Source organism: Mytilus californianus, unplaced genomic scaffold (genome assembly GCF_021869535.1).
Source record: "Mytilus californianus isolate M0D057914Y unplaced genomic scaffold, xbMytCali1.0.p SCAF_9, whole genome shotgun sequence".
Lineage (NCBI taxonomy): Eukaryota > Metazoa > Mollusca > Bivalvia > Mytilida > Mytilidae > Mytilus > Mytilus californianus.
Genome location: NW_026262745.1, coordinates 54,852,301 through 54,873,181, shown reverse-complemented (window position 1 = coordinate 54,873,181; position 20,881 = coordinate 54,852,301). Strand labels below are relative to the sequence as shown.

General features: G+C 32.8%; 1 protein-coding gene across 1 annotated transcript in view; it reads left to right on the top strand.

The window, feature by feature from the left end:
• Positions 1-17,814, top strand: part of LOC127714101 (PGAP2-interacting protein-like) — a 45,184-nt gene extending 27,370 nt beyond the window's left edge. Inside the window, exons 10-15 of the mRNA XM_052220062.1 lie at positions 5,726-5,861; positions 6,215-6,279; positions 9,832-9,973; positions 11,000-11,149; positions 11,983-12,138; positions 13,943-17,814. Coding sequence (XP_052076022.1) covers positions 5,726-5,861; positions 6,215-6,279; positions 9,832-9,973; positions 11,000-11,149; positions 11,983-12,138; positions 13,943-14,024 — 731 coding nt within the window. The 3' untranslated portion in view covers positions 14,025-17,814. The remainder of the gene's footprint in view (positions 1-5,725; positions 5,862-6,214; positions 6,280-9,831; positions 9,974-10,999; positions 11,150-11,982; positions 12,139-13,942) is intronic.
• The last annotated feature ends 3,067 nt before the right edge of the window (positions 17,815-20,881 follow it).

Here is a 20,881-nt window from a genome sequence, read left to right as displayed (position 1 = left end):
GGTGTATGGAATGATTGTTATGTGTACATGTTTATCTAGCTGGTGTCATCTGACCTTGACCTCATTTTAATGGTTCATTGGTCAATGTTAAGTTTTTGTGTTTTGGTCTGTTTTTCAAGTACTGTAAGCAATAGGTCAACTATATTTGGTTTATAGAATGATTGTAAGGTGAACATGTCTGTCTAGCCAGCGTCATCTGACCTTGACCTCATTTTCATTGTTCATTGGTCAATGTTAAGTTTTTGTGTTTTGGTCTGTTTTTCAAATACTAATAGCAATAGGTCAACTATAATTGGTGTATGGAATGATTGTAAGTTGTAAATGTCTGTCTAGCCAGTATCATCTGACCTTGACCTCATTTTCATGGTTTATTGGCTAACATTAAGTTTTTATACGCCCGTTTTTGGGACGTTTTATGGTATACCGTTGTCCGTCTGTCCGTCCGTCCGTCTGTCCGTCGTCAACATGTCGGACATTAACTCAAAAACGCTTCAACCAATATGCATGAAACTTTGGTGAATTGTTTATATCTATTGACATGAGCTCTCTTTAGTTTTTTATAAATTTCGGATATACCGTTTCCGAGTTTTTGGGTTTTATTCATTAAAAAAGGGGGGATTTTCCAGTTTGTGGACAATAACTCAAAAACAATTTCACCAATTTGCAAGAAACTTTGGTGAATTGTTTATTTCTATCGACATGAGCTCCCTTTTGAATTTTATACATTTTAGACTATACGTTTCCGATTTATGGGATTTTAATCATTACAAAAAGGGGGATTTTCCAGTTTTCAGACAATAACTCAAAAATGCTTACAGCATTTTTTATGAAACTTTGGTGAATTGTTTATATCTATTCAGTATTGATGTAAGCTCCCTTTAGAATTTTATAAATTTTAGATTTTACATTTCCGAGTTATGGGGTTTTATTCATTAAAAAAGGGGGGATTTTCCAGTTTGTGGACAATAACTCAAAAACAATTTCACCAATTTGCAAGAAACTTTGATGAATTGTTTATTTCTATCGACATGAGCTCTCTTTTGATTTTTTTAAATTTTAGACTATACGTTTCTGATTTATGGGGTTTTATTCATTACAAAAAGGGGGATTTTCCAGTTTTCGGACAATAATTCAAAAATGCTTTCAGCATTTTTTATGAAACTTTGGTAAATTGTTTATATCTATTGTTGTAAGCTCCCTTTTGATTTTTATAAATTTAAGATTTTACGTTTCCGAGTTATAAGATTTTATTCATAAAAAATGGGTTGATTTTCAAATTTTTTAACAATATCCTTAAAGTGCTTAGAGCAGTTTTCATTAAACTTTGATGATTGATTTATATCTATTAAGATAACCTCCCTTTAGTTTTTTTATAAATTTCTGATATAACATTGAGAAGTTATTGTTTGTTTATAGTCTGACAACAGATTTACTAAGTATTGCGCAACAGCAGAGTGTATTGCACAACAGCAAGAAATCTTTAATTGAATATAAATTCAATTCATATAACCAATTTCAAGTTCTTTGACTACATTTATTTTGAAACCTATAATATGTCAAACATTTAATTACAATCCAAATTCAGACCTGTATCGAGCTTGAATATTGTGTCCATTTTTGCCCCAACTGTTCAGGGTTGGACCTCTGCGGGCGTATCCAGCTGCACTCAGCGAAGCAGTTTATTGTGTTTTGGTCTGTTTTTTCGATTACCATAAGCAATGGGTCAACTATCTTTGGTGTATGGAATAATTGTAAGGTGTACATGTCTGTGTGACAGTTTTTATCTGACCTTGACTTCATTGTCATGGATTTTTAAGAATGTTAAGTTTATGTGATACTTGTAGTAAAACCTTTATCTTTAAGACTTTCAACATGAAATCAATGGTCAGTAAAACAGGCGAGACATTTCAGCGTGTGCACTCCTGTTTTAGTAATTGCTGAGAAATATGTGCAATGCTGGGAACACTGGTACTTGAATTCTTTTCAGGATTGTAAAAATTAGTTTATTTGATATGTGAGTGATGTCTTTGTCTCTCTTTTTTCAAAACACAACAAAAATCCAAGTGAAATTGACAATTACTAATCTTATACAACTACAGTACAACACTCCATTAACTATAAAATATAATGATTTATGATACTTATTGACCTTTTTCAAATTATGCCCTCATTCCCACTTGAAATATGAAATTATCTTTTTTCACCTTACATATTACCTGTTTAAAGTGATATAGGAAAGAAAAGTTTTTGAGTAGTAAAAATTTATAGTATCATATTTTTGAAATACAGGTATATTATACCAATAAATTATTTTAGATCAAATTGATATGGAGTTCTACATAATGTGTGTTCTAACATTTAATGCAACTATGCAATTATTTGCAATTGATTGGGCGTAAATTTTAGAAAATAATTAACTTTCTAATGAACAAAACAATCAATAATGACTATTATTTAGAAATATTTACAAAAACAGAACTGTAATATTTATTAAACTGCGGAGGATGATCACAGGAGAAGAGAACATTCATTAAAATTTCTAATTTATCCCTATAGAAATGAAAAACCAATTACACAACATGTGACATTGTTTTATTGATTGTAAACATTCAAACCATGAATTATAGATCATGTTTAGAAAGTTAATAGGTTGACACTTAATACTTCAAGTCATCATCATCATTTCAGGTAATAAAATATTTAAAGATTTTGAGTGGAATTTCCATCTTGCATCGATAGATCGTGATAGATTAGCTTGTTTCAGTGTTTTCTATGTATGTGTTATTACATTCCTCATAATTGTTGATCTGTTGATTGAACTTTATGTTATGTCATAAACTTCACAAGTCATGTTGAAAATATTAAATGTTTTAAAAACAAATATCGGTGAATAGATAAATTTGTTTCATTCATTAGTGTAAGGATTTGGGACGGCAAAAGGTGCAGTCGAGTACTCGCTCCATATATCGAGTAATCGGGTGCAAATCCATCATATTGACCACACCAAAAAAATGTTTTCTACATTTTCCTCTGAACAATACAATATTACCACTTGATTAATTAAATATATCATTTGATATTTTCCCTTAATCGTAACATGAACCATGTTAAGCTTTAATGTTGTTAGCAAGAAAACTGGTTAGTTAAATTTGCAGTAAAAGCACCTCAATTACCTCCTCCTCCTTTTTTTGTGAATCTTCAGAATAAATAAAGGTAGCCTAGATGAGTTTGAATTGAAAAATATGTACCAGTTTAGGACAATTCAGATTCTGACAAGGAGCCCTGCAAAGACTAACACTTCAGTTAGATTTTTTAACTGACACTTCAGTTCAGAGTTTTGATTCCAAAGAAATAAAATTCTTCTTAATTAAGTCTCCCAAACGAAGTTTGGGAAGACTTATTGTTTTTGCTCAGTTCTTATTATTATTATTATTCTTCTTCTTCTTCTTCTTCTTCTTCTTCCGCCGCTTTTAAATTTGAACTTGTCCGCACCCGTTCTCCAAAACCGCTTGTCAGATTAACTTAGGGTTTCACAATATGTTAGACTAACATGTCTAGTGGTGCAATCAGGGTTTTGTTTGTGCAATGGGGTTTATAAAGGGGTACTTTGAGGGGCAAAAAGAAAATAGGGTTTTACTATAGAACCCTATGGGATTTTATTTTTAAAAATTTTCAAATGATTATAAATTGAAAACCGTTTGTGATAGACACAATCTTTTTAATTGAAAATGTTCTAAATGATAAAGCCCATTAAATGAAATACAGGGTTAGTCCCCAGGGGTCACCCCCACCCCCTGCCATTTAAGAAAGTTCTAATACCTTGTAAGTGGTCAAGATCCCCACCCCTAAACCATATATATTCTGGTTTGTCATGCTAAGATGGTTTGAATGATATACAGGGTTAGTCCCCAGGGGTCATCCCGACCCCCTGCCATTTGAGAAAGTTCTAATATCTTGTAAATGGTCGAGATCCCCACCCCTAAACCATATATATTCTGGTTTGTCATGATAAAGCACATCAGATGAAATACAGGGTTAGTCCCCAGGGGTCACCCCCACCCCCTGCCATTTAAGAAAGTTCTAATATCTTCTAAGTGGTCAAGATCCCCACCCCTAAACCATATATATTCTGGTTTGTCATGCTAAGATGGTTTGAATGATATACAGGGTTATTCCCCAGGGGTCATCCCGACCCCCTGCCATTTAAGAAAGTTCTAATATCTTGTAAATGGTCGAGATCCCCACCCCTAAACTATATATATTCTGGTTTGTCATGATAAAGCACATCAAATGAAATACAGGGTTAGTCCCCAGGGGTCACCCCCACCCCCTGCCATTTAAGAAAGTTCTTATACCTTGTAGGTGGTCAAGATCCCCACCCCTAAACCATATATATTCTGGTTTGTCATGTTAAGATAGTTTGAATGATATACAGGGTTAGTCCCCAGGGGTCATCCCGACCCCCTGCCATTTGAGAAAGTTATTATATCTTGTAAATGGTCGAGATCCCCACCCCTAAACCATATATATTCTGGTTTGTCATGATAAAGCACATCAAATGAAATACAGGGTTAGTCCCCAGGGGTCACCCCCACCCCCTGCCATTTAAGAAAGTTCTAATATCTTCTAAGTGGTCAAGATCCCCACCCCTAAACCATATATATTCTGGTTTGTCATGCGAAGATGGTTTGAATGATATACAGGGTTAGTCCCCAGGGGTCATCCCGACCCCCTGCCATTTGAGAAAGTTCTAATATCTTGTAAATGGTTGAGATCCCTACCCCTAAACCATATATATTCCTATTTGTCATGTCTCGAACATTTGAATGACGTATACAGTCAGTCCCCAGGGGTTCCCCCCACCCCCAATGTTCTAATATCTTGTAAATGGTTGAGATCCCGAACCCCTAAACCATATATATTCCTGTTCGTCATGTAATGAACATTTGAATGACGTATAGGGCCAGTCCCCAGGGGTTCCTCCCCACCCCCAATGTTCTAGTATCTTGTAAATGGTCGAGATACCCACCCCTAAACCATATATATTCTGGTTTGTCATGCCAAGATGATTTGAATGATATACAAGGCTATTCCCCAGGCATCACTAATGCATATAACTTTACTGGACCAAACCAATTTTCACTAGACGTTGCCCAATGTCAGGCGACCCTGGGAATTACTAATTATGGGAGCTTCGTTTGGGAGACTTCGTAACAGCATCCTGTTACAATCATTTCTTGTTATCTTTTTGCCTACACTATTTTCACACTGTCTGTATTCTCCTTGGTCTTTAATGATTAATTTCTAGCATATCTAAGAGGGTCGTAATGGGGGTACCTTCATGACGAATAACGATAAAAAATCTTGCCAAATGACGTTAACGGTAATTTTTGGTTCATGACGATAAAATGTACACTTTTTTTTAGACGGTAAAAAAAATGGACTGATTTTGACGAATCACGTTAAATTTTTTTCCAAAAATAACGGTAAAGATAATTATTTGAGACCTCTGACGAATCACGATAAGGATATTTTGACAAATCACGGTAAAATTGTAACCAATTTGACACTAACGGTAGCCGAAAATGACCGTTTGACGCCTGACGGTAAAGGGCATTACTACCCTCATCTAACTAATACAGAATGATGTGTCCATCTTGTGCACACAAGGTCTCAGAAACATGTATACAAGGTTAATATATCCTTGAATGTACTTTATTTTCAGGGGCTGATGTTATAACCTTACTAGAGAGTGATGCCTCTAAGCCTTTCCTGGGAAATAATGATCTGGGCATGTGGTTTGGTGAAAAATTAGGAATGTATGTGGACTTTGGACCTGCAACAAAGGATCATACATGGGGGTAGGTTTTATTTTCTGGTCTTCCTGTCTTTAAAAGACCTTTATTTTCATGACAAATTTTTAGAATCATACATTCTTAAGACAAGGAAAGATTTAAAGTGAGAAAGTTTAATTAAAAAAGAACATCTAGGAAACAAAAAGTTTGAATTATTAGATCGACAACACAAGAAAGACAAACACCCTAACAAAATATCTTCTTTAAGAACAATGTGCAGATATATTTTATTAGCTTTGAGAGAATAAATAGTTCAGTAAAACAAAATTCCACTAATGTTCTATATGTACTTTGTCTAGAAACATTTTTTTTCCAGAAAGAGAATATCACACAAAATCTTCAATAATTTTTTTTTTCAGAAACCTGATTCTGTCTAAGTACCCAATAGTGAAATCAACTCACCATCTTCTGCCTTCACCACACGGTAAGTTCATCAATAGTTAAATCAACTCACCATCTTCTGCCTTCACCACATGGTAAGTTCATCAATAGTTAAATCAACTCACCATCTTCTGCCTTCACCACATGGTAAGTTCATCAATAGTTAAATCAACTCACCATCTTCTGCCTTCACCACATGGTAAGTTCTTCAATAGGTAAATCGACTCACCATGTTCTGTTTACCACATGGTAAGTTCACCAATAGTTGAATCAACTCACCATGTTCTGCCTTCACCACATGGTAAGTTCTTCAATAGGTAAATCGACTCACCATGTTCTGTTTACCACATGGTAAGTTCATCAATACTTAAATCAACTCACTATCTTCTGCCTTCACCTCATGGTAAGTTCACCAATACTGAAATAGACTGGCCATCTTCTGCCCTTCCCACATAATAGATTCATCAATTATCATCTGTTTTCACCACATGGTTAGTTTGCCAATAGTGAAATCAACTAACCATTGTTTTCCCACTGCCTATGGTAGGTTCACAAATGGTGAATCAACTGAAAATCTTTGGCCTTCTCCATATGGTAAATTATCCAATAATGAAATTGACATACCATCTTCTGCCTTACCACTAGGTAAAACCGTTCAGCCACCATCTTCTGCCTTCACCACATCTGTTTACTAATAGTCAACTCAACTCACCATCTTCTGTCCTTCTGATATGGTAAGTTCATTATTCTCTTATATTCTGTTTTTTACATTCACAATTATTTTTTCAACAGTTTTTGTCGAGCCTGCGACTTTTGTCGCAGAAAGCTCGACATAGGGATAGCGATCCGGCGGCGGCGGCTACGGCGGCGGCGGCGGCGGCGGCGTTAGCTAACTTCTTAAAAGCTTTATATTTTAGAAGGTGGAAGGTCTGGATGCTTCATACTTTGTATATGGATGCCTCATGTTACGAAGTTTCCGTCAGTCACATGTCCAATGTCCTTGACCTCATTTTCATGGTTCAGTGACTACTTGAAAAAAAAGTTCAGATTTTTTGTAATGTTAGATTCTCTCTTATTATAAGTAATAAGATAACTATATTTGGTATGTGCGTACCTTGCAAGGTCTTCATGCCCGTCAGACAGTTTTCACTTGACCTCGACCTCATTTCATGGATCAGTGAACAAGGTTAAGTTTTGGTGGTCAAGTCCATATCTCAGATACTATAAGCAATAGGTCTAGTATATTCGGTGTATGGAAGGACTGTAAGGTGTACATGTCCAACTGGCAGGTGTCATCTGACCTTGACCTCATTTTCATGGTTCAGTGGTTATAGTTAAGTTTTTGTGTTTTGGTCTGTTTTTCTTATACTGTATGCCATAGGTCTACTATATTTGGTGTATGGAATGATTGTAAGGTGTACATGTCTAGCGGGCAGGTGTCATCTGACCTTGACCTTATTTTCATGGTTCAGTGGTCAAAGTTAAGTTTTTGAGTTTTGGTCTTTTTTTCTAATACTATGTGCAATAGTTCAACTATATTTGGTATGTGCGTACCTTGCAAGGTCCTCATGCCCGTCAGACAGTTTTCACTTGACCTCGACCTCATTTCATGGATCAATGAACAAGGTTAAGTTTTGGTGGTCAAGTCCATATCTCAGATACTATAAGCAATAGGTCTAGTATATTTGGTGTATGGAAGGACTGTAAGGTGTACATGTCCAACTGGCAGGTGTCATCTGACCTTGACCTCATTTTCATGGTTCAGTGGTTATAGTTAAGTTTTTGTGTTTTGGTCTGTTTTTCTTATACTATATGCAATAGTTCAACTATATTTGGTGTATGGAAATATTTTATGATCTATTTGGCAGTCACGCAGGTTTTATTTGACCTTGACCTCATTTTCAAGGTTCATTGCTCAGTGTTAAGTTTTTGTGTTTTGGTCTGTTTTTCTTAAACTATAAGCAATAGGTCAACTCTATTTGTTGTATGGAAGAATTGTTAGCTGTACATGCCTGCCTAGCATGGTTCATCTGACCTTGACCTCATTTTCATGGTTCATTGGTCAATGTTTAGTTTACTTGGTTAATGTTAAGTTTATGTGACAGTTGTAATAAAGCTTTATATTTAGGACTATCAACATAATATCAATGATTAGTAAAGAAGGCGAGACATTTCAGCGTGTGCACTCTTGTGTACATAAGACATCAATCGAAGACTTAAATATTGCAAACAATTATAATAGTATAAAACTTTAGAATTTCATGTGCATACCAATCAATAAAACATTATCTAGTTAACAATGATTGAGCTTATGATTATGCAGAAAAATATTGCTACATGTATTTAATTACTTTATATATTATATTTGCTATCTGTACACCAGTAATAATTTAATTGAATGTTTTATCACAGTGACTGTAGTTATAGACTGTGGATTCATTAGTAGGGCCCCCCTATAGTGATCAGTCTGTCCGTCCGTAACAAATTGTGTCTGCTCTATATCTAGAGAACCGTTATGATTTCATACTTTATACTTGACATGTATACTAACCAACACCAGAGGGTGTGTCATAATGTTTGTACAACTTCCTAGGTCAAAGGTCAAGGTCAAAAACTTTGGTTTCAGTTGACAACCCCATGTCCTGTGGTAAAGATCGTGTCCGCTCTATATCTTAAGAACCGTTAGTATTTCAAAGTTTATACTTTACATGTATATTAACCAACACCAGAGGGTGTGTCATAATGTATGTACAACTTCCTAGGTCAAAGGTCAAGGTCAAAAACTTTGGTTTCAGTTGACAACCCCATGTCCTATGGTAAAGATCGTGTCCGCTCTATATCTTAAGAACCGTTATGATTTCAAAGTTTATACTTGACATGTATATTAACCAACACCAGAGAGTGTGTCATAATGTATGTACAACTTCCTAGGTCAAAGGTCAATGTCAAAAACTTTGGTTTCAGTTGACAACCCCATGTCCTATGGTAAAGATACAAATTTTTTACCACACGTTATTCACAGGGGGGCCCACAGAGATGACTCACATCACAATGATGTCTAGTTATTCATGTAATATATAGATTCCACCACTACATCAAGTGGAGAAATATCATAATACACGAGATATAGTGGTGGAATCTGTTTCTCTAATGATTTTAAGAAGATATCTAAACAAGTTTATCCTTTCTCTTCAAAGATTTGCAGAAAGTTGTGTTCTTTATATGTAACGTCATCATGCATGGTCACCTTTTTTCATGACATCACAATAGGAAATTCAGAAGAAATCAAAAAAAATTGACGTCATAATTGAAATTTCAACCAATTATTTGCTGAGTCAGATCAAAGTTTTCTCTAGAGAGAAGAAATATTTTTCTCACACAGATCGAGACATGTGAAAATAGCATGTTCATTGATTTTGTCTGTAAAAGTAAACCAAGAATGTTGAATGTTCAACGAAGTACAAATTTTCTGTAGGCTTGTATGCAGACTCTAGCAAATCCATGAAATCAAATATATCCACGAAAAATACAAGCTTTTCTCTATCCACGAAAAATAAATGAACCGGTAGTAGTATGAATTCAAATGAACTTTCAGGAGAACTGGCTCCAGCTATCACAGCTACAGTAAACATCAGTGGTAATCCTGTAGATTTTGTTGTTACACATATGGGTAACCATAGAGACAGATTAGACAGAAAACTTCAGGCAAAGTTCCTAGCAAAAGAGCTTACAGAATGGTATGATATAGATAGATTCTACCACTGCATCAAGTGTGATACGATATTTATCCACTAGAGACACTTAAATTTTCAAATTTAAAACATGAGGCTTGTCGAGCATTCTAAATATTTATAATTTAACTGTCGAGAGTGGAAAAATATCGTATTGCACGAGATTTGGTGGTGGAATCTGTTTCTCTAATGATATTTAGACAGTATGCAGACAATCTTAATCCCTCTTGAATAAATGAGATCAAACAAAACACACGTTGAATAAATAAAAATAACCAACAGGTCAGGAAAAGGATAAATTGGGTTAGAATTAGAGAAATAGTATTTACTACCAAGATAAAACTTTGAAACATGTTTAGACTTATGAATATAAAAATGAGAAAATATGGTATTATTGCCAATGAGACAACTTTCCACCTGAAACCAAATGACATAAAAGTAACTATAGGTCACCACACTGCCTCCAACAATGTGCAAAACCTATACCACACAGCAAGCTATAAAAGTACCTGACATGAAAAATGCAAAACAATTAATTTTCATAAAGGACATAAAGTTTCATTTCAAATGAGGAGCAAGCAGTAGGAGCAAAGAGACCTTATTAAATTGAATATGAAAATTATAAAAGAGAAAATAGTGGTCTACTTTTTCATCAACATAAAGGCTAAAATACGGACATTTTAAAAGAGAGTAAACAAAATATCTGGAGTATCTTTAATAGGTTCCTGATATTAGAAATGTGCAATAGTATATGCCATTGTTTTCACCTTAACCTTGGTCAGTAGTATTACAGCAAAACAATGTACCAAACTAAGAAAATATGGAAGTAGAATGAGCTTAATTTACAAATTGATACATATATATATACTAAGTAAAAGAATATCTCAATAATAAGACGAAACCAGAATCATGATCAAATAGTGCTTGCAGTTCCTGAAAGAAAGAAAAATCAGATTTCAACTGACAGAAAGATCATTTTCTAGAAACTTTGTAGTGATAAAAAATAACTTAATATTTACATAATAATTTCAGTGAAAATCCTGTTATATTCCTTGGATATGTGACGTCTGCTCCACACAGCCCTGAATATGACAATTTAATCAAGGCTGGTAATGTAAAAGATATAGATGAAACAGATTATGATAGATGGTGTGAATATATAATGTATAGAGGCTTAAAAAGGTTGGTTTATATTTTAAACATTATCTGACCCATTCTTGAATTAAAATGATGATCTGTAGATTCTTAACAGTTTTTGGTCTGTGAAGAACATTTGTGGGATAACTGTATCAATAAAAATCACACCACATATCCTTATTATATTAATATACTTTCTGTGTTTAGCAAAAAAACTTCTTAGGTTTGTAAACCATTATCAGTGTAGGAGTAAGAGACTTTTGGCAATGAAACAACACTTCACTCAATACAACAAACAGTCGAATCACCCCATCTACGGTACATTTTTTAAGATAAAGCTATATATTAAGAAGACAGCATTTACGAGTAACAAGGAAAATGATTAACACAGAATTGGAATAATGTTTCATTGTTGAGTAAGGGAGCAACCATTTAACTTCAAGGGAGGGTTATGGTTTTTTGTCTGAGTCAGAAAAAAAATTTCACACAAAGCGCGAACATTTTTTTTAGTATTTCGACGCTATCAATCAAATTATTTTTTTCTAAATTTAACACTATAAGGTATGGGAAAAATCTTATTCAGAATATATTTTTTTTTGTCATCTGCTTGACCACAATTTTTTTTTTCATCCAATTGGGGATCAGATATATTTTTTTAGGAAAAAACCATAACCCCCCGTTGAAGTTAAATGGTCGTTCCCTAACATGTCTTCTTTTCAGTTGTTCCCTTGATAGATAGATTGCACAAGATAAACCTGTTTTAGTGGATCTTTCAAAGTTTTAAGCAGTGTATATTTTAAATATGACATGAACCTGAATATGCATATGAAATTTGCCACTGGACAATAAGTTATCAATGTTTTATCAATCTATTATAGACTAGGGTATGCTAGAATAACACATGCAGGATTAAGTGATACAGAGATACAGATGGCCAAATTTGAAATTCCAGATGATCCCAAAAATTATAAAGACAATACAAGAATTATAACTGATCCGTCAATGGTTAAGAAAGAGGTTCATTTTAATAAAAAGTAAGTAATTTTGCAGACCATTTAAAAAAACAAAAGTAAAATACATGTACAGTATATACTAGAGTATAAGTTGATCTGCTTAATATAAAAGGGATTCAGGCTTGACCCTCATATTAGTAGGCTTATTTTTGGCATTTGTCTGTGTACGTTTTCAGAACAGAATAAGTGGATATTTAAGTAATAAACATATTTATTTAAAATCAAACAATTAAATACTCAAATATCTTAGTTAATATCTCAGTTCTCAAAAAAATATGTATCCACATTTGCATTTATAAATGAAAAGGCAAAAAAGACATATATTCATTTTGAATGATATGTTCACCATCAATTTCAATGAATGGAAAACACAGAATAAGATTTATTAAAAAATAAGATGAATTACCAATAGTATTTGATGTCACACCACACTTCTACAACTTTTATGCAGTATTAATAAAAATAAATATTTATCTTGATATTTTGCTGGCCAGTATACACTATGCTAATATTTTGAGAAATCCCTATTTTGCTGGCCAATATACACTATGCTAATATTTTGAGAAATCCCTATTTTGCTGGCCAATATACACTATGCTAATATTTTGAGAAATCTCTATTTTGCTGGCCAATATAGTGACACTATGCTAATATTTTGAGAAATCCCTATTTTGCTGGCCAATATACACTATGCTAATATTTTGAGAAATCCCTATTTTGCTGGCCAATATACACTATGCTAATATTTTGAGAAATCCCTATTTTGCTGGCCAATATACACTATGCTAATATTTTGAGAAATCTCTATTTTGCTGGCCAATATACACTATGCTAATATTTTGAGAAATCTCTATTTTGCTGGCCAATATACACTATGCTAATATTTTGAGAAATCACTATTTTGCTGGCCAATATACACTATGCTAATATTTTGAGAAATCCCTATTTTGCTGGCCAATATACACTATGCTAATATTTTGAGAAATCTCTATTTTGCTGGCCAATATAGTGACACTATGCTAATATTTTGAGAAATCCCTATTTTGCTGGCCAATATACACTATGCTAATATTTTGAGAAATCCCTATTTTGCTGGCCAATATACACTATGCTAATATTTTGAGAAATCCCTATTTTGCTGGCCAATATACACTATGCTAATATTTTGAGAAATCTCTATTTTGCTGGCCAATATACACTATGCTAATATTTTGAGAAATCTCTATTTTGCTGGCCAATATACACTATGCTAATATTTTGAGAAATCCCTATTTTGCTGGCCAATATACACTATGCTAATATTTTGAGAAATCCCTATTTTGCTGGCCAATATACACTATGCTAATATTTTGAGAAATCTCTATTTTGCTGGCCAATATAGTGACACTATGCTAATATTTTGAGAAATCCCTATTTTGCTGGCCAATATACACTATGCTAATATTTTGAGAAATCCCTATTTTGCTGGCCAATATACACTATGCTAATATTTTGAGAAATCCCTATTTTGCTGGCCAATATACACTATGCTAATATTTTGAGAAATCTCTATTTTGCTGGCCAATATACACTATGCTAATATTTTGAGAAATCTCTATTTTGCTGGCCAATATACACTATGCTAATATTTTGAGAAATCACTATTTTGCTGGCCAATATACACTATGCTAATATTTTGAGAAATCCCTATTTTGCTGGCCAATATAGTTTTAAATTATGCTAATATTTTTTAGTAATCATCAAAAAAGAAATAGAGTTAGGGAAACTAGTACACTTGCACTTTACATAATAGATGATGTCATTATTTTTGTACTTTTTATTTCAGGTTTGGAAATTATAAATCAGGACATAGAAATTTTAAAACACATGGATTTCATATGGATACACCAAAATACTTCCTGCCTTAATTCTAACACTGATTAATTAGCTGCTTTTGCTACATAGCCCTTGCCTGCTGATGCAGCTTTAAACTGCCATAATCTTATCAATTAATTTGAAAATTAACATTGGTGGATATACTGTAAATTCAGAAAATTATTGTGAGGTTTTTATTTTTGTGAATAATGCGACTGGATGAGTATTACAATAATAAGAACTCGCATTAGTAGGTTTTCCTGAAATCGCAACATTTTTGTCCATTCTTCAAAAATTGCATTAATAGATGCACGCAATAATTTCTGAATTTACAGTGGACGTAACTGACTACTTCTTTAACCTGTGCTTTAACCTTTTATTTTTCGACAAAGTCAATTTGACCGCATAATATAATTTTTACTGTTTACCATTACATAATCATTTCAACTACAATATGGAGCCATTCCAATGAATATTTCTTCAGTATATTTGGTGTATGGATAAAATTTCGTCTGTTTTTTCTTTTCATTCAAATAAAATATCTTCCATCACCACATGGAAACATTAGATAAATATAAAACATTACTGTATACCATATCCTTTCTTGTTTATTAACATGATAACAGCAATTTTGATTTAGTAGAAATGAAAATTTTGACCTCAGATTTTTCTAGTTTCTGCATGTTTCATGAACCTGTGAATCGATAAATTGCCAGTTTTTTAAAAAAGATAATATGATTTATCATACCTGCCAACTTTTCAAAATCTCCATGGAGGATTTTAATCGCAGGAGGACCCTTATTGCTCCTCTTACATTGTCATAAGTGTTTTTATTCTACTCCTATATTGTTTGCATGAGTATGTAAGTATTTTAATACCCTCTTTAGTCATTTAAATGTCTGTTTTGAGGTCTTCAGTTTATATAATAAAGAAAATCAAAATTCAGGTCAACACCTCTAATGAGGGAAATCCCCCATAAATAGTGAAAGTTGGCAGGTCTGATTTATACATATGGCAGTTAACTGGTTACAATATTGAGCAACTATATGAATCTCATGACTAATTTTCAAAAAATACAGAATGTAATCTTCAATTTTTTAAATAGTTTTATGTATGCTAACACAGATCTTGCCTAAAACTTTGTTTTGACATATTATGCCTTCGTATAAAAATATTGTTGAGAATTCATGATAAAGTCTGAAATCTGGTGATTTGTATTTTAAAACATTTTCCTGTAAAGAATTTGCACAATTATTAATATAATAAATAAGATTTATATTCATGATAGTTCATCTCTAAAAATATAATGAATGGAAATAAAAAATTCAAAACTTTAATAAATATGTTGTGAGATTTTTGTTTTCAAAATGTGCTGAATGGCCAAGGCCTCTAAATTTAAATTATGAAACAGTCCTTAATCCTCTTCAGAACTTCTTTGGAGATTTTCATTGAAAACAATCCATTTATAGAATCAAATTATCAGATTGAGAATTTGTTCATTTTCAAGTTGACAATATCTATTTTTACATTTTTAGTGAATTTGTATGTACATGCACAGTTTGGGATTATCTCCCTTTTTATTCTTACTTGTTGCAGGAAGATGATATTATATTTCAAAATAAAGATAAGATGAACACATCAAAAATATAGAATAGAAGTTTAAGATTTCATGCAAATTGTGCATCCAGCTATTATGTGTGGTTTAAAATAACTAGTGACTGTTAAGGCTTAAAAGCAAGATAACAAACAATTTTGTGTTTATGATTACTTCAATCAGTAACATTTTGATTTGATGATTATGATTATTCCGTTAAATGTGATTAGACTGATATATTCCTAAAAATTAGGTGCAGAACCATATTGAGGACCCAGTCTTACACCATTCCAGAAAGTAGTACATATTTAACACAAAATAGTTCTTACACATAGCTGTAACTTTTTAAGTGTATAAAATATTTAGGTAATTTAGTATCAAATGAAAGGTTAAGAACTGGGGTCACTGTAGAGTACGTTTTAAATTTTGATTTTTAATAATTTGGTTATTGTATGAAATTTATATAAAAGGGTTTATTTTGCCTCTTTCTCAGATCAGAAGTACCTGCTTTTGTACTTCCTAACTTCCAGAAACAGGTGGATTTTGTTTATTATTTTTGTTATTGTTGTTACTGTTGCTCCTATTATTGGTTCAGCATGAAATTAAAAGTTAGAATAAACAAGAATTCCAGTAAGAATCAACTCAATATGCAAAAATTTAATCCAACAAAAAATTTGAATATTTTAAGTCCAATAGAAAGATATGGTTTTACTGTAGATATATTTGTTATATTATACAGAAAAGCATTCATTGATTTCTAACACATCAAGAATTTTTAGAACAAATTTTTTTACATTTTGAGTTTTGTGGTACATTATTTAACTAGATAATACATTAAGAATTTATTATTGTTTTGCCTGAATCTCATTGTTAACATTACCAAAGTTTCTGATAAGAAGTGTATTTTTGTTATATTTTATTACAAAGAATTCTCACCAATCTTAAAAGTTGTGAATTATTCCCCTTTCAAATTGTATCTCCTTATAAAGAGTCTTTATAGTTCAATTTTAAGGCCTTTAATCTAGAAAAGATTGTTTATTGAGATAAGTTAAAAGTACAGTAGTGCTCCATTAACAATTAACTTTAATTTTTGAAAACATGAGGATTTCTAAAAAAATATTTGTTATTTAATGATTAAGTCAGTGTTTAGGTAGGTATAACTACCTGGTATTACCAAAATAGAATGAAGCCAAAGGTCAGTATTAATTGCATATTTTACCCAAAAAATCATCAACAGACTGTTAGACTAAATAAACTAATTCCTTGAGATATTGAGATAGGTCATTTGAGGGTGCTGGGAACTTGAACATTGCAAAACCACTTTAAAAATCTTTATTTTTTTTTAATTGGCAGCTAGGTCTCATAAATGATTTATGTTTTCTGACATGAGTGCATCTTTACATAAAAAAAAAACATTTTACCGGTACTAAAATGTCTATTTGAAACAATCAGTAATTTATTTCTTTATCACAATGTTTAGATTTCAGAGAGAAAACAAGGGCATCTTTGATGTTGGCTGTGTGCTTATAACTTGACTTTTTTTTATAAAGGACTTATTCATTAAAAAAATGAATGTGTTGTCTGGATGCCTTTTGAAAGGTCAAGTTTGCAGAGAGAAAGTGCTTTAAAGTGTGGCAGTTTTCCTTCCAAAGGTTGTGGTTCCCTGAGGTCACTGCTTCCTCCACCAATAAATACTTGCTGCCATGATGTAACCTGAGTTGAATGTAGTGTTAAACATCAACAATCAATCAATCAATAAACATGAAATAATTGCCACTGGAAGTTAAGCAAACAATAATCAATTAATCAATATTGTATTACAAATGACGTTATAATTTTTAATGACTGATGATTTTTTTGTTCTTGTAGTTTCACACGGACTTTAATCTGGAAAATAATATAAAAAGATTATTGGATTTTTACAATTAATTTGAATTGACAAGTTAAGTTATTTCTTCAAACTAGTACAGGGGGATAGGTATATGTTTTTTGTGACCTGCTTCAGGGGTGGATACAGGATTTTTGAAATGGGGGGTGAAATTCCTGAAAATTTAATGGATACTTGAGGCGAGAAAAAATTATGAAATAAAGTGCTTTTGCTTATATGTTCAGAATAAAGTATTGTTTACTGTTTTTTAACATTATGTTGTCTATATTATTTACATTTCTTTTAATGTGTTATATACATTCTTACATTATTAACTAACATTGTTTTTTCTATGAATTTTCTTAATAAATTTAATAATCAGGTCTTGTTTTATATGTAATTTTATTTTTTTTTTTCTGGCCTGCGATGAAAGTCACAGTATGCGAGACATGGGGGAAACTATCCAGTGGCGGCAGTGTAAACTATTTGTATAAAGCTTTATATTTCATAAGGTAGAAGACCTGGATGCTTCATGCCTTGTATGCAGTTATCTTATGTTACGAAATTCCATCTGTCATATGCCCATTGTTCTTGACCTCATTTTCATAGTTCAGCTACTACTTGAAAAAAATTTACAGATTTTTTTTTGTCATGTGAATTTCTCACATATAATGAGTAATAGGATTACTATATTTGGTATTTGGGTTCATTACAACACCTACATGTCCGTCAGACAGACTTCACCTGACCTTGACCTCATTTCATGGATAAGTGATCAAGGTTAAAGTTACATGATTAGGTTTGTTTCATAGATAATATAAGCAGTAGGTCAACTATATGTGGTGTATGGAATAATTGTAAGGGGCAAAGGTCAGTCTGGCAGGTTTCATCTGACCTTAACCTCATTTTCATGGTTCATTGATCAATGTTAAGTTTTTGTGTTTTGGTCTGTTTTTCAAAGACTATAAGCAGTAGGTCAGCTAGCTAGGGTATGGAATAATAGTAAGGTGTACATGTCTGTCTGGCAGGTACCATCTGACCTTGGCATCATTTTCTTGGATCATTGGTCGTGTTTTGGTCTGTTTTTCAATTACCATAAGCAAAAGGTAAACTACATTTGGTGTATTGAATAATTGCAAGGTGTACATGTCTGTCTGAGAGGATTTATCTGACCTTGACCTCATTGTCATGGATCTTTAAAAATGTTGTTTATGTGATACTTGTAGTAAAACCTTCATATTTAAGATTTTCAACATAAAATAAATGCATGGTCAGAAATGCAGGTGAGACATTTCTGTGTGTACACTCTTGTTGTTTACAGCTATAATTATACATGACCATATATTGTTCATGAGAAGCTGAAGTAACATCTCAAAAACGGGGCATACTGGTAGTTTGTGTGCCTGTCCGTAGCATGTCCAGAGGTTGTTGATTGCCGCCTGTTCTTAGCTGAATCGTCCATCTTGAATAATAACCATTTCGCTTTCCAGGATATTTTATAGCTAAGTTTATAGCATGAGTTTTCATAAATTATGATGACCTGTAATTGTTTACATCCTTGACTTTTGGTCTGTTTTGGATAGTTGGTTCATTGACAATCATACAACTCCTTACTTTTTATAAAGAACAGGGTTTCATTTCATCTGAGACTACTATAGCACATATTATAGTAGTCTCAGATTTCATGGAATTTGATGCATTTATTAAACCATGATCGTACTACATACGGATATAAAAATCGAAACATATGTCATTATGGATCTAGTGAAATTTGATTCCTAAGCAATTTTAGAAAAGAACTAATGTTCCATTGAAATGTTGGTGGTCAGCAGCTTGCTCGTCTTGATTGCGTGAGACCGTAAGTTCGATCCCCGACCAGGTCAAACCAAAGACTTGAAAGTTCTGTTTTGTTTTTGTTGCAGTTTTTCATAACAAATGTCATGGATGAAATCCATTCCCAGCCTCTCAAGAAGATCTTAAATGTGACACATCTAATCATATTTCTTAGATATTTCCCTCGAACACCATTCCCCTCATGATGGGATAATTAAATGGGGTATTGTATACCTTGGAATAGTATGTACCAGAGTATTCATAGTATATCCTTCATCTCTAGGTCATCCTGACTCCTTCAAATTTATTTAAGGAATGACTGTAATATTTTTTCTGTCTATGAAGAAATAACATCAAAAATGTGGTGCACACTGAATAACCCGCGTGGCGGGTTATTTTAAAGTGTGCACCACATTTTTTATGTTATTTCGAATAGACAGAAAAAATATTACAGTCATTTCTTATAATTTAATTTTTAATTCCATTTTAAACCGGTGTAAATCATGAAAAAACGTTGATGACGTCAAGGTCACATGACAAAATTATGTCTATGAGCTGATAAACAAAACAACGTCAGCCAATCGGAAGACGCGTTACATCCAAAATTAAATTATTTTGTAATAATTTTAGTAACTGATAAAAACATAACGTTCCTAATTAATTTATATTTTTAACAAGTGAAGCTTGATGCAATGTAGACCTATACCCGCTTTCTCAGATGTATCTGAGACTACTATAACATTGTTACACGCACATGCACTGTCTGTGAAAAAAAATACCTATATACCTTAATATGTTTATACTAGGGTTATTTTCAGAGACAAGTGACTGATTACACGGTACACTCAGAATATATTGATGAGTTTACATTATTTAATTGGATTCGTATAGTTTCGTACCAACTTCCCTTGCATGGAGGTTTATTCACCTTTAATTCAATGTTCATAACCATTGGAATCCGGTCCCTTAGACATGCTAGTCTTGTTTTACTAGTAATTTGTCATGCCATGTCAAAATTAACCGTGTAGGTGAACCCACTCTCACATCAGTGATTATTGATTTGCTCATCAGCATACAACATCTCAGCTAAAGGCCTCTTTGACACAATCTTATCAAACGGAAGTTTTTGATTTAACGGAATGGTCATTTTCGAAAAATCTGTAATGCTATACATGTATAGATACTACTGAACTTCGATTGTCACGGAATAGAAGTTCCTTCATAATATGAGTTCCAAATGGAAACAATATTCTGGAATATTATTTCCACTGGAATAAATATTACAGTAAATGTTCCTAACGGAATAAATGGTATAGAATATTTGTTCCAACAGGAACAGATATTATGACATTGTTTATAACAAAGTTTCCAGTGGAACTTCTGTTAGGAGGAACAAATATACGTTGACACGATGACATAAAGCTGTAAATTTTCTCCAGGACAAAGTCTATCTACGTTTCGGCAATAAATTTTATTAGCAAGTATACAAAAGGGCACCAATCTCGCCCTTTTAATAGCAGACCGTGCGTGTTCCTGTATTTTTATGACTGACAGTTGTGACCAAACCCAGTAAAGATTTGTCAAAATTCCAATTAATGGAAATTTTAATGATGATT